Source organism: Gracilinanus agilis, chromosome 4 (assembly GCF_016433145.1).
Source record: "Gracilinanus agilis isolate LMUSP501 chromosome 4, AgileGrace, whole genome shotgun sequence".
In the NCBI taxonomy this organism is placed as follows: Eukaryota; Metazoa; Chordata; class Mammalia; order Didelphimorphia; family Didelphidae; genus Gracilinanus; species Gracilinanus agilis.
This window is the reverse complement of record NC_058133.1, coordinates 243,888,644-243,911,446: the sequence shown is the minus strand read 5'-3', so window position 1 is coordinate 243,911,446 and position 22,803 is coordinate 243,888,644. Positions and strand designations below refer to the sequence as shown.

Genomic DNA, 22,803 nt, shown 5'->3' with positions numbered 1-22,803 from the left:
TATTTTAGAAATAGATAGCTAGATCAGTGAAAAAGGAAGACAAGTGATATTCAGAAACAGTGAAATTCAGTAAGCCAATGATAGGTAAATTGGAATGTATAAATTACTCAGGAATAAACTTATTTGATAATTATCAGGAAACCTAGGAAGTAGTCTGGCAGAAATTATGCTCAGAACAATACTTTACACTGTATGCCCTAATACATTCTAAGTAGATATGTGATTGCAGTATTAAAGATCATATAAAAATATTAGAAGAGAAGCAGATTATAAGCCTTTCTCAGTAATAGGTTAGGGATATGTTCTTGACCAAAAAGAGATATGAAAAAACAAAATAAATAACTTTGATTACATGAAACTGAAGAGTTTCTGTACCACAAAATTAATGTAGGATAAGAAATCTCAAAAGGATAATTTTGAACCATTATTAATCATATAGATTAATATTCCAAATCATCACTAACAAAAGGAAGGGCAAATCAAAACAACCATGAGGTTTCATAATGAAAAAAGATGTGAATTGTCATGATTGGAGTGTTTGTTGAAATAGACACAGTAGTGCATTGTTAGTATATTTGTTACCACTACCATTTGGAAAGGAAGTTGGAATTATGAAATAAAGTGACTAAAATGTCTATATCCTTTGATCCAGAGATAACACTAATGGCTTATGCCTCAAAGAGGTCATTACAAAGACAGTTGCCATAAACACCAAAATAATTATAATAGCAGTTTTTATTATAGCAAGAAATCAGAAACAAAGTAGATGCTACTTAAATATAATAGAATATTATTGTGCTGTTACAAATATGAATACAGAGAAGCATGAAAGGATTTATATGAGTAAAGCAAAAAGATTCAAGAAAACAAAATATAATAATGTTAATCAAAAGATCAACCATACAAAAAATTTCAAAGTGATAAAACCATTCTGGCTTAAAAGAAGAGCCATGAAAGAAAGGAAAATCTAAGTCTAGCTTTTAAAACTAAGTATTAATAGATAAAATGAGTGTCAAAAATAAGAAAAGAAAGCCACATAATTTGTTGCAATGAGATTGTATGAGAGACTGGGACAAAATTTACTGTATATTAGGTCAATACAGATAAGGAGGAAATGCTTTTAGATATGCTATCAGAAAAATAAAATTAACTCTTTCAATAGAGATAAACAAGGAAATTCTATTTCACCTCGAGGAACTATAGCAGTGAATGAATAACAGTATGGAAAACATGTATTTTTAAAAAAATAAAAGAAAAATAATTGTTAATATCAGTCACAATAGTTGTATAGTCACCAAATTAAAAGCTGAAAAAATTAGCAGCTTTTAAATGGAAGCATTAAAGAACAGAAATATTTTTATCACCAGCTGTCTCAATAAAAATAGATCCTGCATCGGCCATGGGTGGGGGTGAGTGCGGGGGGGTGTTGAAGGGGAAAGGTGGAGCATGAATCATGTAACCATGTTAAAAATGAATATTAATAAATGTTAAAAAAATAGATCCTGTACTAGTATACATAGAAATAATAAGTTTACACAAAAACACAGAAATACTAAACACATCCTTTGGAGAACATAACAGTTTTAACAAGTAATCAGAAGAGCATTAGCAAAAGACATAGCCCTAGTGGGACTGTAACAAGGACATTCTGAACAATGATTGTGTTAAAGAAAAAAATCATAGAAACAAAAATAAAAGAAAATTATTATGATTTATTATAACGTATAAGAAGTGTATGCTGTGAGATGTGGCTAAAACAGTCCTCAGGAAAAGAGTAAAATAAGCATATAAGAATAAATGTTGACCATTCAACTAGAAATGGTTAAAAAGTAATTGTGTTTGGGCATTAAAGAGTTAGAGGGTATTAGAGTCTTACCCTCATTATTCAGAATCCCAACATTAATGAAGCCTCTAGTTTGCATATTGGATAGACTTATTAGATTTGGAGTCAGAATGACCTAAGTTAGAAGCTTGTCTCAGACATTTAGTGACTCTGTGATTCTAGGAAACTCACTTAATCTCTCTTTGCCTTGGTTTCCTTTTTTGTACAATGAGGGGTTGAACTCATTAGTTTCTCAGATCCTTAACAGATCTAAATCTTATGAAATAAATTTTAAAATAAAGACTTAGAGAGCTTATAGAAACAAAACTAGAGGCTAAAATTTTTAGAAAACTTTAACCAACTTGATTAAAAGGAAGAGGAGAAAAATCAAACTGACAAAATAAAAGTGAACTAGTCGAAATCATAATGATCAGAAGAAATCTATGAATCTATCATTTTCAATTATATGCCAGCACATTGAGAATTCAAAAGAAAGTATAATCTACAAAGTTAGAAAATAACCAAGTGTATAGAAAACACTAAAAATTTTAAGTATTGCAATATCAGAAAACAAATTGAACTATCCTTAAAGGTACTACCAATGAAATGTTATTTGGTGTAGAAGGACCAAGAGAATGTTATAAAACTTAAAGAAATATTCCTGAAAAATTGAGAAAGAAAACAACCTACCAAACTCCCTTTATGAGATAAATTTAGTTGTAATATCTAAGCAAAGAAAGAGAAGTATATCAGTATTATTAATGAATATATTTATTCAACAATATGACCAAATGACTATAGCCATTTGTCCAAAAAGTTCTTTCACTATATAAAGTTGGATTTTTCCCAGGGTTTTAGGCACATTAGTAAAACAAGGAACACAATCCTTTTAAGAGTAAAACTGTTCCAAACTTCATGATTATAGATGCAGAATAAATTTGCAACCAAGTATAATACTTATTTATGCCAAAAAAAAGCCTTACTAATTATTGGCACAAAAGGGCTTTTGTTTGAATATGATAAAAATTTAATGTCTAAAACTGTCACCTATCATTATAAACAATGAAGATAATTAGAAAATTTCTCAATATATTAATAAGAGCTAGCATTTATTAAGTACCTACTATGTTCCAGGCATTGTGCTAAGAACAAATATTATCTTACTTGATCCTCACAACTTTGAGAAATAGGTTACTTGCTGAGGGCCACAAAGCTCAGAAGTGTCTGAAGTTATTTTAAACTCAAATTTTTCTGACTCTAGACACAGGCTAGATTTCACTGATTGCTTTATTTCCCAAATATTGCCATTTCTAGAAGAAACATTACTAAAACAAGACAGAATTTAAAGATATACATTAAAAGACAAAACTATCCCTGTTTGCTAATGACAACGTGTTTTACTTAGAAAATCCTAGGGAAAAAAGCACAGAAACTAATTGAAACTCAGTACTATAATTCATTAGAAAAATCATTAGAATTTTCATATAGGAAACACAAAATTCAAGAGATAATAATAAAAAGGGAAGTCACTTTGAAAATAACTACAAAATGCATGAAGAATCTGGAAGACAGTCTCACTGTATACTTAATACCTGTATGGATAGAAAACATAGGAAAGAAGATGAGTGGAACAGACCAGATAAGGAAGAATCATAGTTAATTGAACTAAAATAAAAACAGATTTTACAAATCTGAAAACGCAAATTACCTAAGGAAGGTAATTTGACCCGAATTGCTAAGAATATTGGAAGGCAACTTTGCAGAAATTAGGTTTAGACTGACATCTCATCTGATTTACTACTCTAAGAGTTTAATAGACATATAAACTGTATTATTAAGCAGAACCAGGAAGACAGTGAACACAATTATTTTAGCAATGGAAATGAAAGAACCAACCAAAAAAAGGTCTAAAAAGATGAAGTTATAATGATCAAGCTTAACCCAAGAGAGGTGAGAAGGTACATCCCCCACTTTGTAGAATACGTCAAACAAGGCTATTTCATTCTTTTGGTCAGTTTTGCTTAACTCTCTTTTATTCCCTTTTTTATTCTTTTTTTAAAATTAAGGATATCTCAGAGGGGCATAGAGTAGGGCAAAGAGAAATCTAGGCAGTATATAAAAATAAAATATATCAATAAAACTTTAAAAAAATAAAGTGTAGAGTATCACAAGATGAGGGCAACTAGATGGTGCAATGGATAATAAGAGCACTGGACCTAAAGTCAAGAAGACTCATCTTCCTGAGTTCAAATTCACAGACATTTACTAACTATGTGACCTTAGGATCGTCACTTAACCATTTGCCTCCATTTCCTCATCTATAAAATGAGCTGGAGAAGGAAACGGCTAGCCATTCCAGTACTGTTGCCAAGAAAGTCCCAAATGGGGTCAGAAAGATTTGATCATGACTGAACAACAATAAAACATGAGAGCACCACTGTACCTTTTCTAGGCTACTTGTCTCTGTTTTACACACTGTTTCTCTGTATTAGTATTTTAACTAAAAATATCGTGATCAGCAATATTATCTTCTGATGCTGACAGCACATAGAAAAGTAATGTTGACAATTGAATTGTTAAAAAGCGTTTATATATTTATAAAAGCATTTGAAATACATAATAGTATATTATGCTAATAATGTACTTTTATAATTGAATGAATCTCAGGACAGTAAATCCTAATTATATGCTACTTTGCAGAGTTTAAGTTTGTGTAGTCTTAGAGAAATACCTAATTTAAGATCAAGTGTTTTTGCAAGTATTCATAACTGAGGGGTGCGATTTTTCATTTAGACTATTTCCAATCAAAAGATGGTCTTGGTGATATTTATAAAACTCATCTGCATCTTCTAAATGGGTGTTAAATGGAATTTTAAATCAGTAGTATGCTAGATATTACTATATTACTTTTATTTTATTGTCATGAATGGGCAGATATTTTTAATGCTTTATAGTTTTATATTTAATTTTTATATGTTTTGTCAATAAAATAAGTTCCTTGCATATTTTGCAGTTTTCCCAAAGCTGCTGCCTTTAGCTTTGTGCTCTGATTTACATACTCGACATGGAGCTGTTCTTGCCTGTGCTGAGATCACCTATGCCCTGTACAAACTAGCAGCTGAGAAAAATAGGTATAAAGACATTTGTATAAATTTTTTTCAGTTGTTATCTTTGATAAAACCTCTCTGTACAATTAAATGTGACTTTTTTTTTTTTTGGTCAGTGTCTCATCCATTTTAATTTTAGTTCATTTGCTCCAGCATTGCAGTCTTCAAGTGCCTGCATTTCACCTATTGATGCTGATATGTCCTAGTTGGTATCTCTTCTGATGAGTCATGTCCTATATTTGTGGAACTGCTTTCCCACTGCAGCTAAAATACAAAAGTCTCTGTTAAATAAACTAACCACTTTATATTCAAGGACGATTATTTATAAAAAACATTAATATTTCCTGTATTCCCCAGCAATTGATCTTACATATTATAAACTCAAGCTCAATACAACTATCCAAAGATGAATAATGAGTACTATTAAAATAATAATCTCTTATTTTCATAATGATAACTTTGTGATCTTTGGCTTTAAGTATTCAAGTTTCATAGTTTTTAGAGAATGTCAAGTTTCAGAAGGAAACTAATGGAAGGAATGGAGAGGAAGAAATTATACAAAAAGTGAGCTGAAGAAGAACTGTGTATACATACAAGCATTATTTGCAGAACATGCATATTTACCCCAAGGGCTGTTCATATTATATAGCAGCCTCTCAGTCAGTAACATGCTATACTGGTAACCAGTTTTGACTGCTTAATTTTCCTACCACTTTTAGCTGTCCTTACACTTTGCTCTTGACTCCTGTCTACTGAGTTGACCATATTCATCTTAGCTTACCAACTTCAATTCTGGTTCCTGTTAATTCTTCTTGTGTGGTAACTGTTGTCATTTATCAGCAGCTTCATGCTGATTATTTCTCCCCAACTTTGATGCCACAATCTAGCAATCTCCTCTCTTCTTCCCTTTAGCCTTCCCATTGTCTGTCTATATTCAGTTGGAACTCCTTTTTAGCTGATCCTTATTGACTGGAATTTTTGACTTACTGCAGGGACAGACTTAAAATCAGGATGATCTGGCTACCTGTTAGTCCCCATGTTTAAAAATACCCCCCAAAATGCCTATTATATTACTAACATTAAAATTTCACAGATCAGGTAACATCTGGTAGTATTTAGGACTTTGATTCATTCACATATTAGTATGAAATTATGCAAATAGGATGCTATTCTTACACAACTTGCATATCTTACAATATTTTTACAAGATATTAACTGACTGAATCCTTAGTACTTGAACTTTTTGGCTGCTTTTGAAATATTTTTACTTTGAGTTGAAAACTCTAGCTTTTGGTTGTGATACTGCTTCATATATTTAGTTTGGGATTTTTTTTGAGGAGGTGATCAATGAATTCTTTTTATTTTTACTTCAATTTCAGATTCTAATCAATATGAGCAATTTTGTTTCTTTAAATACTATGTTCAATTTTGTTGATTAGTCATAGTTTTAAGGCAGTGATGGCAAACCTATGGCATGGGTACCAAAGAAGACACACAGAGTAATCTCTGTGAGCACGTGCCCCCCCCCCAAACCTCCTCCCAAGAGTTGGTTACTAGAAAAGCAGAGGGACTCGGGCAGAGCTGCTCCCCCTCCCCATCTCCATCATACCTGGTAATATTTTTTCACAGCACTTGCCTTTCTGCCCAGCAACCCAATGGGAGTGCACAGAGGGTAATGTGGGCAGCTCACAGGCTTCAGAGATGGAGGGAAGTGGAAAACTTGGGCCACTTCCCTCCCCCGTCTACACTAGCTGAGGACATTCCTCACTTCACCCACTCCTCTGTCCAGCAGCTCAATGGGAGTGCTTTTTCTCTCCCCTGTATGGGATAAGGGGGGGGGGGGGCAAGGTGTGCCTGGCACTTGGTTGGCATGTTGTCTCTGGGGGCATGTGGGCATGGCACTTGGTCTTGGGGTAGGGTCTGGTACTCCATTTCTAAAAGATTCGCTATCACTGTTTAAGGGAATCATGTGATTCTTTTAAAGTAATTCTCTTTGTCCAGGTAAGTTTTTCTTTGATGGTAGATCCTTACATTTTCTTCTATTTCTACTTTATTCTAATATATCTTATTACCTCCTGTAATAATTTAATTCTCTTTGTTTTATTCTGGTTCTCAGGGATTCCATTATTCATTTTAGTATTTCTAGTTTCTCTGTTCAACTATTCTATTCTGTTCTAAGATATATATTCTTTTTTTTTTTCTTTTGAACTTTCATTTAATTTTTTTTATCTTTTGCATCATTTCTTTCTTCCAGTCACATAGGGAGGCTGAGTTGTACTGAATTTAGAATTTTTTATTTGGGCAAGTTAGTTGTGTTCCCTTTATAGTTTGAATGTTGGTTCCATTGCCATTGCTAATCTAGATGGGGTAGATTATGTTAGGCCCCTTCCTTTGCCTCTATTTCTGACTAATGCCCCAGTTTCTTCATTTCCCATTGTAATTTCATTCCTTAGCAAAAATTTCTTTTTCAGTCTCTTATAGTCAACTGGGAATTGGTTCTTTTTAACCTGTGTTTTTTTTTTCATTATTATGCTATCTAATTTGATAATTATAATTTACTCTGTATGAAGTTTTTATCTTTATAATTTCACAGGCCAATTACAGATTATTTGGATCAAAAGTCATTGGAAGGACTTAAACAGATCCATCAGCAGGTTTGTATCCATATTTGTTTATTCAAAACAGTATCATGCTGTGAATATCTACATTTTTATAGAAACTATTTCTTGCTTCCATTTACTTCAGGATCTTTCAAAGAGAAACTCTTCCCTCTTTTTATGGAACTCTCAAGTCTTTTGTATCTTTCATTATTTAAAGTGATAGAAGTTAACAACTGAAAGGTTCATCCCTTTCATTCTTTGATTATTAATAATTATTGAAGGAATTAAAGTTCTTTCTACTGCAAGAGTTAAGAAACTTAATTCTTTTGCAGCTATTAGATAGACAAGAGTTATATTTGATGATGATAATGGTATTACCTTAAAATTATTTTGAACATTCTAAATCTATCCAAGTTTTAGTGTCACTAATAATGCCTAATATTCATATAGTACTTTAAGATTTGCAAAATGCTTTACAAATATGCTCTCATCTTATCTTAAGAATGTTGAGAGGTAAGTAGTTAGACCCATTTTACAGATGAGGAAATTGACACAGAGATTAACAGTCATATAGCAAATAAGTGTCTAAGGCCAGATTTAAACTCAGATTTTCTGCACTACAGGTTCAGAGCTCTAAGCCACTGAGCTATCTAGCTGTCCAATAATACAAAACAAGTAGTAATTGTGGTAGTAGTGATGATGATGATAATAATTATATAATAATTCAGATGTTCAGATTTAACCTAAAATCACAGGACTCAACATTACATGCGTAATTAAACATTACTGGTATTATTCAGCAATCTTCAGAGTTTAATTATCATAATACTTACCTCCATTCATTTCACTTACATTCAGGAGGCTTAAAGTATATTTGTTTTACTATTTTAAAATGTATTTGAGTTAAAAATGAACAGATATTCATTAGTTCTAATCATAGCTTTTGAATATTCAGTTAAATTTATCAAGCATTTATTAAGCATGTATATTATATTAGAGGATAGGGAAGAATTATGAAATCAACCAAGGAGTCTTTGCCTTTAAGAAGTTTAGAATCCAGAAGGGGAGTTATCTTCTTGAAAACAGATAAATAGAAAAGTAGTAAGAAATTAAGTGAAAAGAAGTCATGTTAACGAGAATTTTGAGGAGATGACAACTTTTAGCATGGAAAATTAGGAAGATTTGCATAAAGGAAGTGATTTTCTAAGAAAGGGAAGAATTAGAATATTTGCTGGAAGTGTTGGGAGTGGAGTAGAAAGGGAGAGAAACTGGATGAAGATGATGATGACAGGAAAAGGAAATGCTAAATAATTCATTTAATTGGAATATAGAATGTTTTGGGGGAAAATACTATTAAATCAAGGCCAAAAGATAAATGAGAGATTTTGGAGGACCTTTTTAATGCTGGGCTAAATTTGTCAAAATGAATTTGAGAGAAAATTCTGGAGCAGAATAATTAATGTTTTCATTTTTGGATGACAAGAGATTATGGTGATCTTATACACAGAGGAGAAAAAAATTCAGAGGTTTTTTTGTCTTATTATTTTTTCACTCCTAGTAAAAGCTTATTTATGATATTGCTGTGCACTGTCATTTCTTGAGTTCATATTCTGGCTTTATAACTGAAAAACTTTGTGATCTTAGACTAACTTTTATTTTTGTGTCCCTTAATTTAATCTTTTACAAATTGTAGATAGTACTTAGGGTTTCATATAGGTTTATCATTAGAAGGGACTTTATATAGGACATCTACTTTAGCTGTTTGATTTTTATAGATAAAGAAAGAGAGCTTCAGAATGATGAGATGACTACCCCAAGCAGTATAGGTAGTAGCCCAGAGGTAGGACCTGACCTAGGTTCTCAGACTTGTCAAGAATATCATGAAGATAAGTACTTTGAAGTTTTAGAATAAATGGCATTATGTAAATTCAAGTAGGCATCATCATCTTTCCATAGCCAGAAAAACTCCAAAAACTGCATTAATTTTGTGACTTTTTACATTTTCTTCTTCTTTGAATTTTCTATTGTGATGCAAAGCAACAAATACAATTTTATTTGTTTAAAAACTAAAATATTTTCCATCATTTATTTTTAGCTTTATGATCGTCAACTGTACAGGTAAGGAGGGCATTAAAAATAGTTCTGATTGCTCTTCTGTTTTTTAATAGAAGGATTCAAATTCTGTTTTCTCTATATTTTATTGGGTAAGATTCTGAACTCTGGTTCTTTAAATTTTTCATTCAAGCCAGCAACAAGCATGTATTAAGCACTTACTTTCTTGCTTTGTTTACAAGTACATAAAATGATAGAACCTTTCCTTGCAAAAAGCTTGCATTCTAATATTGAGGATTTTACATATATTTTAAAGTTATTTAGTAACTATTAAAACTTAAAACTGTACCCAGAGATTAGGAAAAATGTATTTATAAAAACATATACAACATCAAAATAGAATGAAAGTAGTAAAATACACTGTAGTTTGGGAGGGATAGCAGCAGTAGTTCAGAGGTTCAGAAAGGCTTCATGCATAAGATATTGCTTCAACTGTGACTTAAAGAAAGAGAGACATGCTAATGCAAAGGTAAGGAAGGAGTACAATTGAGGTGTGTGGGATAGTGAAGTTATGTAATATATATATGAGAAAAAGAGAAAACCATTACATGATCTGTGCTCACTTAGCTCCCAAATTCAATTTAATCTTACCAATACAGATTTGAAAAAAATTGAATTTAAGAAGCAGATGAGTAAAGATATGAACAAACAATTCTCCAATGAAGGATTGTAAATTAATAACAACCATATAAAAATACCCCATATCACTGATAGTAAGAACACTTCAAATCAAGATAGCTCTGAAGTTTTATCTCACTTCAGAAATTTGACAAGAATGAAAAAAGGTAGTAGTAATTTTAAGTACTAGAGTAGTTGTACAATGATGGGTACAATATTTCACTTTTGTTGGAGCTCTTAATTGGTTTATCCCTTATGGAAAGTAATTCTAAATTATTTGAAGAAAGTGACTAAAATGTCTATATCCTTCGATCTAGAGATTCCACTGTTGGCATATACCCTAAAGAGATCAATAACAACAAGAAGTGTCTCATTCACAGAAATATTTATAGTAGCATTTAATAGAAAGAACTGATTATAAAATAGATGACCTTTGACTAATAGCTAAATTAATTGGACATATGAATTGTTAAAAAAGGATGGGGATGAGAGGACACCCACCCACACACTGACCTCTGTGTGAGTGCTACTAATAGAAGAGCTATGCCTCTCCCATGTGGCAGGCTCTGCTGGACTGAGCCTGCCAAACTGTCTCCTTTCAACAGTTGCCCAGGCAGGGAACAACTGAGAAGTTGTGTGTTTTGTCAACTTCTCTAGTTCCTCAACTTGAGGTTGGTTTGAATGTTGATATGGGCTATTAATGAGCTGATCAGATAACACTCCAAGTCTGACTGCATGACTATCTTCCCCTTCCTAATGGCGTTAGATATATTCACCACTCAGGAAAGGTACTTCAATCTTTGACTTGGTACCAAACAACTGTATTTAATTCTGGCTTAAATGGGTTAGGAACAAGGAAAAGGATAGAGGATTTGGGAATGCTATTGCTAATTATCTAAGGAGTTGATCAAAGCTTTAGAGGTTGCTGGATCAGATAGAGACTGGATATTCTTCACCCTCTCACTAACTCTGGCTTGACTTGGCTAGAGCCAAGCCAAAGAATAGGGAAGGCTGTTGGTCTTCTTGAATGACAGTGGTACTGCTCTCTCTCTCAGCTCTATTGATGGTAGATATATAATAGCTCTCTAGGTCTTTCAGGCAAGTAAGTTGAATTGCAGATATAGAGTCCACCCTCCCTCTCTTGAACCACCTGCCACCGAAGATTGCTCCAGAATGAGCTATCTTGTGCTGTGCATGATGGGTATTTATAGGGTGGGCTCCAACTGACTTTTGGCCCTGGCTCACGGCACCTGGGTACATTCCGAGGTCTCCAACTGACAGTCTTGTCACTCAAAGTGGTATCCATCTTGTCCCAGAAATTCATTATAACAGAATGTAATATTACTGTACCATAACTGATGCAAACAGAAAGAATTAAGCAGAACCAGGAAAACAACAATATGAATGGAAAGAACACCTTCTCTACTTCTTTCCCATAGGTTAGGCACTATGAGTATGAACTCTGCATATGGTGCATGACTAGATATGTTGGTTAGTTTTGCTGAATTGCTTTTCTCTCTTTTTTTTAAACAATAAATAGGTGGTATAAAAATAAATCTCAACAAATTTTTTTTTTAAGAATTTACAGAGGGTAAATTCTAGGTAGCACAGTGGATATAGTACTAGACCCAGAATTGGGAGAACTTGGAGTTCAAATTTGGCTTTAGATACTTCCTAGCTCTATGAGACAAGTCACTTAATCTCATTTGCCTACCAGTGATGGGCAAAGGAAAGGAAATGCTCATCTGTCAGTCTGTTTCTAAGGCAACTCTTTTGAAGTTTCATTGTATTGTATCCTTCTCATTGTATTTGTCAGATTAGGAATAATGTCAGTGCTGCTGGATAGAAATTTCAGGGGGCCACATCTCGCCCACAGGCTGTAGTTTGCCCATCACTGGCCTAATCTATACTGCTCCTCTGTCTTAGAATCCATACAAAGAAGATAAGGATTTTTAAAAAGTGGCAAAAAATAAAAAGAAAAGAATTCATAGGATACCTTTCAGGATAAAGAAAGGGAATAATGATCTCTATCCTTCTTGCCTGGCCTTTGAGTAAGTGGTAATAGTACAATACTAGTGTTTATTATACTGAACATAGTAGTCCAGCACACTTTAGGACTATCTCTTTATGCACGCTTAGAAATTAAGATCAACTTTGCTTTGTACTTAATATAAGTATTGATTGTTTTGGCATGCTTGCATGGCATTAGAGAAAGAACACTAATGAGACACAAATTCTAATCCTTGAAACTTTAATTTCCTTGTCCACAAAATGGAGGTACTATTTTCACTACATACCTCACCATTATGTGTAAGGGTGAAAAAGGGGTTTTATGGGTTCAATATATTAAAAGATGGTCGCCAGAGGATTGAACTATTATCAATCCTCAATTAAGAATAATCTCAAGTCAAAATTGACTTTTATGGTAATTTATTTACAATTAGGAAGTTTGAAGGTAGGAAAATTGAGAGAGAGAAACTCTGGCCCGGACCAGAGGCCTGAACCAGGTAGGAATTTAGAGGCCCCAGCAGAGTGGCACAGAGATTAATTAAACAAGGCTTCTAGCCACAAGGCCTTTTACAATTAGAGAGGCAAGAGAGGCCTCCCTGAGGGTAGAGCCTCCAGAAACAGAAGAGAGAGTCAGCCTAACTTACCCACGTGACAATTCAAAGGGAAGCAGTCAGAGGTCCCACCAGAGTCTCAGCATTCTAACACTCCTCCATGAACCAGAAAAGGTCCTTCTCCAGATGCTCTCTTCCACCAAAGACCCCAGCTGACTGAGAGCCTTCTCCTTTTAAAGGGGTCATTTATTCATCACTTCCTGTGCCTCCCTCTTAATTTGCATGTCCAATCACAATAGACAATTCTCATAGTACTGCCTAGGGGGCAGTCAGTTGATTCTGATTTGTCATCCACTCTAGCACATGTGGGTTATGGACTTCCCAGAATTAGAGGTGTTCTCACCTTTGGTGACTAAATCTAAAGATGGGCAGTGTAGACTTAATCTCATTATCACATATGTTATCAATATATATAAGAAAATTTATAAACTATAAACCATTATGAAAATATGAATGGCTTACTATGATTGAGTGCCTTTATTTTATCTAAAAACTTGAGTTTCAGGATAGAGGCAGTAGGTCCTCAATTTCAAATGTCTATTTTTTTATCCTACTAGAACAAAATCCTTTTTATTTGGCATTCTGCATATGATGTAGATTTTTTGATTAACCTTCCTAATTAAAGTATATTTGCATTAATTAGAAGAAACTATTGGAACTTTTGTCACAGTGTTTGTCTTAATTTAACTATCCTAGACTCACCACATCTTGTTATTTGTTAATTTCTTTTAGATTGGTAGGGATTTTCTCAATCAGATGGGAGTGGGCCCCCCAGGGCATATTTCATCCACAGTAGATTTATAAAAGTATAAGGTCAAATAAAGTGAGTAGCCAGATTGAAAGGAAGTGAAATTTATTAGCACACCAAGGGAGAATGCTTCCTAGTTGTTTTTTTCTTCCATGAAATGCAACTCTTACTTATGCTGATATTATATACTAACTGTTAAGTGCTCTCATGATAGCTAAATTTTTAATTTGGATCACTATTAAATAGTTTTTATGATCTCATGCTTTATACTCTTACACTTTGGGATGAAAAAGATAATAAATAACTTAAGCAAAACTATAAATATAGCTAACTTTTCTCCAACAGAATGTCTTTAAATCTTAGTATAGTAATTAACTACCAGTTAAAAATAATTAAAAAAACAAGCTAACTATTTGTTTTGGCTTAGTTTTCCCAGCAAGCAATCTGCAGAACAAGTTGAACTTGTTTAGTGATGAGTCATCTCATACTTATGATGTCTATGGTTTTCATTTCAGTGATGGCTTTTTGATATCCTAATAATACTAGTGAGATCCAGTAGTAATGTAGGAAACCAAACTTTATGTGTGGTCTCTTTTTTTTTCCTTCCAGTTTTGCTTTATGTTGTTTTAGAACAAAAAAGAAATAAAAGCCGATTCTGGACAGCTTACATAAAACTATAACTGCATATGTAGTCTGGAGATGTATTTGGATACTCACAGAAAAGCATTTTGTTCATGCTATGTCTTCCCTAAAAGCAGCAGTGTTATTAAGCCTATGAGAATTGTTTGCAGTTATTCTATACTTGTTACTTATCTCCCAAGAAAGCTTAATATGGAATTGGCTAGAATGGAATTAACTTCTTAATGATATTGTAAAACTAGCTTGTCAGACTCTTGCCTCTTAGCCATATAGTAGTTAGTAGGACCCACTTGCTTTCATATGATAATTATAAGCAAAGGCTTATAGTAATCTTTATAATAGAACTGAAGTTACAACAGCAGTTAAAGGCCAGAATTCGTAGCTTCTTGTATGAGATTTTGGTTATTATTTTCAGTTTCTTCCAGTAGCTGATTTCTGTGCACAAGTGTTAATTCCATTTTTCCAGAATGCCAGTTTATTTATTAATTTACTCTTCTCAATGACCTCCTATGATATTTTGTTTTGGGGGGGTGAGAGTGATAGCATAGTTTGGTTTGCTGCACAGGTGGAATGATTAGAAGCAGAAAAACTAAAGTTCTTTTCCTAGAATACTCATTAAATGAACATGGGGGGAAATGCAGCCTTTTTTATCCAAACCAGACATCTTATCTCTAATTATAAGTTAAAAAAAAAAAAAAGTAAAATTTTATGGTTCCATGGTCTCTGTGTGTTTTTAACCTTTAAAAGAGTTTTAATTCTCAACAGTTTGAAAGCCAGGTAGACATATTCTTTCACACTTGCACAAAATTTACTATTGTAGCCCTACTTTGAGGCTGTTAAGAGTCAAAGGAAATTTTATTTTATTTTTTGACAATTGCCAGCTCATCAGGCCAGGGGCTATACTTATTTAAGCTTTTGATTAAGGCAATAAATCTAAATGATTCTACTTTAGTTTGTTGTTATTCAATCATGTCTTGACTCTTCTTGACTTTGTGGATCATACTGGTCAAGGAGTTTTCTTGGTAAAGATACTAGGGTGGTTTGTCATCTCCTTCTCCAGGGGATTAAAGCAAACAAAGGTTAAATGACTTGCTCAGGGTCATACAGCTAGTAAATGTCTAAAGTCAAATTTGAATTCAGGCTTTCCTAATTCTAGGCCTAGTGCTGTATCCACTGAGCCAGATAGCTGTCCCATTACTATAGCTACCAGATTTGAAACTTAATATCCATTCAAAATTCTTCCTTTTGAGTTAAACCATTAACATTCTCTTGATTACAAACGTTCCCCCCTTGAGAACAGTATAATTTTCAATTCTTTTGGAGATATAGTGTTCTTAGTTAAAAAACAAAACAAGGTCAGATTATGCCATGAATCTTGTGACAGCCAAGAGGGAAAAGTTTTCTAGTAATATTACTTGAAGTCAGAAGAGAATCAGCCAGTTTAGCTAAATAGTATTGCAGAGTATCTGTACACAGTAGAAATTCTAAATGCTTTTGATGATGGCATGTGAAGCAGAGTTGGAAATCAAGGTAATATTTTCTGTTGTTTGGGGACTAGGGAGGAAATTGTGAAAAATGGAACTCTTGCTTTGGGCATAGGGAATAATAGCCAGATTAGTTGTTGACATTATATTGAGAAAGCTTAAATTACCATTAACTCAAAACTAATATAAAAGCTGAATACTGCATGTCAGCAGAAGCTCTTGGCCTTCTGGAAAGCTTCCAAATTGAATAGCTTTTGACACTTGAGTAAATGTTAAGCTTTATTGCTTGTGATGGCACAGTCCCAAGTTCAAGTACAGCACTGAAACTCTTCACTTAATACTTTTCTTCAAGATAAAGAGTACAGTTTGCTTCTTGTAAAAATTGTGAGTTGTTTTAGTTTATAGAGGAATAAATAGAAGATATTCATATTGTGGTGAGTAGTATAAAAATCATAATTTTAAAGAACGGTTATGCTTTTAAAAAACTATCCATGAAAAGAAGCAGCACTTTGAAATAGTCATGTTACCGTGAGGAGATTGATCTTCTTGATCACTGTCTTTAAAAAAGAAACATGTAAGAAGCTGATGCATTTTGTTGATAATAAAATAAGTAGACTTTATGGCAAGTGCTGGTGAGACCTTTTTAACTAAACTCTTTAGCTTTACTCCTAAAATCTCATTCTATCTTTCCAAATACTACCTGGCCTGAAGAAGAGTTAAAAGCTGAGAAATGTATATATTTTTTCCTTTATAACTTCTTCTCATTAAACACAAAGAACAGTATTTCATGATGGCTAGAGAATGGTGTTAGATTCAGGAAGACCTGAGTTCAAATTCAACCTTTCTGCCAGCTCCCACAATGATTTTCCTTAGTCACATTGCCTATATGCATCTACTCAGTAAATTCTAACACTTTCTGTTTCTTCTAGGAGCCTCTCCTCCTAAATTCCATCTTTTGATTTTTCAATACAGAAAAACCAAATTGGTCTTCTGTTTCTTATTATTACTAGCATGCCTTAGCTCTGGTCATTCTTTATGCCTAAAATAAATTCCCTTCTTATTTCCTCAAGACTCAACCAATGTAGCACTTTCCCCCACCTAGGCTTTAACATCATGTCTTATCTACATTCTCATCCCGAAACACTCATTAATTCCTTGAATCTTTCTTACCTTGGAATATACCTTAGACATGTGCGAGCCCCTTTTTATTATTGGTGAGTTCCTCCTATGGTTTTCATTTGAGGAAGAGGCCCGGGCCAAGCAACCTCAATTTCTTTGCTCGTGGTATTCATAACTTTACTGGCTTCAACTCCATCTACAGTCTTACTCTGGAAAACACATCGTCCTCTTACAATCCTCTGCTATAATGGTCCTCTTCTAGCACAGTTTCTTGAAAATATTAAGTGTTTACTAAATGCTTGTTGCTTAAATAGTTACTTTCACCTCCTCCATGAAACCTTTTCTTATCTCATCTGCTTAGTATGTAGCATCCTTCCTTAACTTCCTTGTATTTAGCTACTTTGTATTAATATTTTATATTATATTCCATTATGTTATGTTATATTGTGCTACCTTATACTATGGAAGATCATTATAGTATTTTATATTACACTATTATACATGTTATGTTACATTGTATTACATTTTGCTGTTATTTACTTATTTTTGGTCATGTCCAATTCTTTGTGACCCCATTTGGATTTTTTTGTGGTAAAAATTCTCAGTGGTTTGCCATTTTCTTTTCCAACTTGTTTAACAGATAAGGAAACTGAGGCAAACAAGGTTAAGTGAGGATCAACTAGGAAGTGTTTGAGGCCTGATTTCAACTCAGGTCTTCCTGATTTCAGGCCTGATACTTTTTATCTGCTGCACTACCCAACTTTCCTTGTATTGTATTTCATTACATTATATTACCTCATGTATTATATCACATCTAATATAACTGAGTTCTTTTAGAGAAGCAATTTTGGGTTTTGGTGTTTGTATTCCCAACACTTAGCATATTAAACCTAACATCTAGACTTGATTGATTTTATAGTGCTTCTGAAACTTATTTTTTTACTCTTGTTTTTACATAATCTTTATTTCTGAACATGCTTCCTTCCCATCCCCTAGCTACACTTTGTAATTAAAAATAAAAGGGGAAGTTGTGGGAAAAAACAGGTCAGCAAAAGTGACCAATAAATCTAGCAGTATCTGTCATCTTCAACACCCCTTATCTTCTGCATGTATAAAAAGAAGAAAGATAACATTTTTTACTTATTCTTCAGGCAAAATTATAACTATTATAATTGTGATCAGTTTTGTCATTATATACATTATATTTAGTTTACATGTAGATGTGAATCTCATGGTTTGCTGAATTTCTTCATGTTTATTATTTCTTAGGATATTTTAAACCATTCCCTAGTTGATGAAAATCTGTTTTATTTCCATTTCTTGGATAAGACCCACAAAGGGCTTTTGGGCTTTGATAAAGCCCACAAAAGGCTGCAGTAAATATTTTTGATTTATATGTGACTTTTTTTTGTCCTTGACCTCAATTTTGTAATCTTTGCTAATTTGCTGAGTATTAAGGATAAAACACTAAGAGTTTTAATTTGTATTTCTCTTATTAGTGATTTGAAGCAGTTTTTCATATTTATATATATGTAGGTAGGTGGCTGAAAATATAAACAAAGGCTGATAGATGGGAGAGACAGACAGACAGAGACAGAGACAGAGACAGAGACAGAGAGAATTTCTGAATCACTTATGTGTCAGGCATTGTTAAGAACTAAGGATCTTTAAACAAACAAAGTAGATTCTACCCTCAGTTCTCATCTTTTTCAACTCATTTGCTGCATTTGACTTTATTGACTACAGAATTCAAGACACTATTTTCTCCTGGTTTTCCTCCTACTTACATTTCTCCATTTCTCTTGCTGGGTCATCATTCCATATTATACTTCTCAGCTGTAGGTGCTCCTCAAAGTTCTGTATTATTTTCTATTTTTTATTCTTTTGCCAACCTTATCAATTCTATGGAGATGACTCTCCAAACTACATATCTGGTACCTGTACTTCACTCCTGTATTACCAGTTATCTATGAAAATTTCTAAATAGATGTTTGAGAGACATCTGAAACTCAACCTGCCCCAAACTGAACATATTACCCTTACCCCAAACGCTGTCCTTTTCTAAACTTCCCTGTTTCTTCAAGCATCACCATCCTTCTAGTCCCCCAGCTTTGTAACATCACATTAAGTGTCTTAGTTGCGTTTACTGTTTTTAGTCTCTAAGGCCAGTCAGTCCTGGAGAAGCCAGGAAGGAGTGAGAGATATAATGAGAACAGGAGGTCTCCCAGATACCATATTCTCTGCAAATGTATCTTCACTGTCCAAAGCTGGGAATAGACTGAAAAAAATCACGAGTTTTGGTTTTGATAAGCTAGCAGAGAGAGATGGGGGTTGGGGATTCAATCACAAGCTCAAGTTGTAAGGGTCATGACTGGGGAAGGGGTGTGGGCCTTCCCAGGATAAGAGAGAAGGGGGGAATCTTGCTTCAGGATTACTATAAAAAAAAGTGTTTTTACATGTAGATGCAGGCATTCCCCTAGGCATCCAGCCAGGGAGTGTTACCTTTCTGTCTCTAGAAAGGTACTCCCTTCTGGGGGAGGTGGGGGTGTGGGTTACAATAAAGTCTGTCTGTCCTGTACTTTGACATTCACTACAGGCAGGAATGCTCCCTTTCCCTTCCAAGGGAAAGGTTCAATAAAGTGTGAACTTGGCTCCGAGAATCTGATATTTTCTGTGGAAGGGTCCATTTTCTTGGTACGCCTGTTCTACACATTGAGATGAGCTGAAGCAAGGTTGTCTATTTTCACCATTACTATTCTTTGTAGTGTTAGAAATTATAGCCATAGCAATAAGACAGGAAAAAGAAATTAAAGAGAGTAAACATAGGTAAAGAGGAAACAAAATTATCACTTTTTGTAGGTAATAAGAATTTAGTCACTTAAAAGTTAATTAAAACAATTAAGAACTTCAGTAAGCTGAAGGATATAAAATAAACTCACAAATTACAAACATTTTTGCATTTTACTAACAAATTCCAGTAGAAAGAGATATAGACCTTCCATTTAAAATAAATATAAAGGGGGACAGCTGGGTAGCTCAGTGGAGTGAGAGTCAGGCCTAGAGACAGGAGGTCCTAGGTTCAAACCCGGCCTCAGCCACTTCCTAGCTGTGTGACCCTGGGCAAGTCACTTGACCCCCATTGCCCACCCTTACCACTCTTCCACCTATGAGACAATACACCGAAGTACAAGGGTTTAAAAAAACCAAAAAACAAAAAGAAGTAAAATAAATATAAAAAGTCTAAAATATATATTTGACAAGATATACAGAGGAACTATATGAATACAATTCCGAAAGAACTTTTTTTTAAGTCAGTTTTTAAAAATTTTGGATATTTCCCCATAGTTACATGTTTCATGTTCTTTCCCTCTCCCCCAAACCTCACCCAACACCCTGTACCCAGCTCACAATTCCACTGGGTTTTTACACGTATCATTGATTAAAACCCAATTCCATATTATTGGTAGTTTAGGGACTAGAGCTAGTGTCTACATCTCCAATAATATCCCCATCAGCCTATGTATTCAAGCAGTTGTTTTTCTTCTGTGTTTCTACTCCCACACTTCTTCCTCTGAGTGTGGCTAGTTTTCTTTCTCATAAGTCCCTCAGAATTGCCCTGGATCATTGCATTGCTGGTAGTAGAGAAGTCTGTTGGTTTGATTGTACCACAGGGTATCAGTCTCTGTATACAATGTTCTCCTAGATCTGCTCTTTCACTCTGCATCAATTCCTGGAGGTCATTCCAGTTCACGTGGAATTCCTCCAGTTCATTATTCCTTTGAGCACAATAGTATTCTATCACCAACAGATACCACAATTTCTTCAGCCATTCCCCAATCAAAGGACATCCCCTCGTTTTCCAATTTTTTGCCACCACAGAGAGCACAGTTATAAATATTTTTGTACAAGTCTTTTTCCTTATTATCTCTTTGGGGTATAAACCAAGTAGTGCTATAGCTGGATCAAAAGACAGATAGCCCTTTGGGCGTAGTTCCAAATTGCCATCCAGAATGGTTGGATCAATTCACAACTCCACCAGCAATGCATTAATGTCCCAATTTTGTCACATCCCCTCCAACATTCACCACTTTCCTTTGCTGTCATGTTAGCCAGTCTACTAGGTGTGAGGTGGTACCTTAGAGTTGTTTTGATTTGCATTTCTCTAATTATAAGAGATTTAGAACACTTTTCATGTATTCGTTGATAGTTTGATTTCCCTTGCCCATTTATCAATTGGGGAATGGCTTGATTTTTTTCTACAATTGATTTAGCTTCTTATATATTCGAGTAATTAGACCTTTGTCTGAGTTTTTTGTTAAAAAGATTTTTTTCCCCAATTTTTTGCTTCCCTTCTAATTTTGGTAGCATTGGTTTTGTTTGTACAAAAACTTTTTAGTTTAATGTAATCATATTTATTTATTTTACATTTTGTAATTTTTTAAAACTCTTGCTTGGTTTTAAAATCTTTACTTTCCCAGAGATCTAACAAGTATACTATTCTGTGTTCACCTAATTTACTTATAGTTTCTTCCTTTATATTCAAGTCATTCACCCATTCTGAATTTATCTTGTTATAGTTTTCTAGCAGTTTTTGTCAAATATTGGGATTTTGTCCCAAAAGTTGGGTTCTTTGGGTTTATCATAGACTGTCTTGCTGAGGTCGCTTACCCCAAGTCCTCCTTTCTGTCTCTTCACCAGTATCATATTGTTTTGATGACCACTGCTTTATAGTACAGTTTGAAATCTGGTACTGCTAGGCCACTTCCTTCCCAAAAGAACTTTTTATACAAATTCAGATCCAAATATTTGGAGAAAACATATTAGTTACTTATGGGTGGGCTGAGCCATTATAATAAAAATGGTACTACCAAATTTTACTACCAAAATTTACCTGCTTCCTTAGTGCCATAGCAATCAAACTTGAGAAATTTTATAGAGCTAAAAAAATTTCATCTGAAGGAAAGATAGGTCAAGAATGTCAAGGAAATAAATTAAAGAAACCTAGAAGTATAAGATCTCAAGCTATACTATAAAGCCCTAATCATTAAAATATTTTGGCATAGGAAATCCAAGAAATAGATAAGTTGTTCAGTAGAACAGAATAGGTACACAAGATGCAGAAGTAAATAAAGATAGTAGCATATAGTTTGATAAACCTGAACATTCTGGCTATTGGAACAGAAGCTCAGTATTCAATAAAACTGTTGGAAAAACTGGGAAGCTGTCTCCTAGTAACTAATTACAGACCAACATCTTATTTTGTATGCAAGTTTATAAGTCAGGCTCCAAATGGATATAATGATTAAAACATAAAGAGTAATTTATAGGAGCATGGAAAAAATTACCTGTCAGCTTCATGGCTGGGGAAAGAGTTTCTGGTGAAACAAGTGATAAAGATGTGCATAGGAAGTAAATTATGCTTTCATAAATTAAGAAATTTGAAGAAACAAAACCTGTAAAATAAAAATGTGAAGAACAGTCAGAAACTGCAAAAAGTCTTTGCAGCAAGTTTTTCTACTTAAGGTGTATGGGAAAATGATTCTAACTTATTAAAATATGTTCCATTTCCCATCTGATAGTCAAAGTTTATAAATAGGCAGTTTTCCAAGGAAGAAATCCAAGCTATCAATATCAAAATCAAAATAGCTATCAAATGAAAAATTGATTTAAATCAGAGAAATGCAAGTAAATATTTTGTAACTATAAATTCTTTAAAATTCTGTAAAAGAGTTATATTAATGCAGTGTTAGTAGAGCTATGAACTGGTCCAGTCATTCTGGAAAGCAGTTTGGAACTCTTGCTTCTAAAGCAATTAAACCATGCATTTAATTTCTCTCATTATCGATATATGTCTACTAGGTTCACTCCAAAGAAGTCAAGGAGGAAAAAGACTCATACCTACAAAAATATTTATAGCAGCTCTTTTTTTTTTT

General features: G+C 33.7%; 1 protein-coding gene across 1 annotated transcript in view; it reads left to right on the top strand.

Annotated features, from left to right (window-relative positions):
* TBCD (tubulin folding cofactor D) overlaps nt 1-22,803 on the top strand; it is a 522,548-nt gene that overhangs the window by 364,089 nt on the left and 135,656 nt on the right. Inside the window, exons 20-22 of the mRNA XM_044675187.1 lie at nt 4,836-4,953; nt 7,523-7,583; nt 9,625-9,647. Of these exons, the coding sequence (XP_044531122.1) occupies nt 4,836-4,953; nt 7,523-7,583; nt 9,625-9,647 (202 nt within the window). The remainder of the gene's footprint in view (nt 1-4,835; nt 4,954-7,522; nt 7,584-9,624; nt 9,648-22,803) is intronic.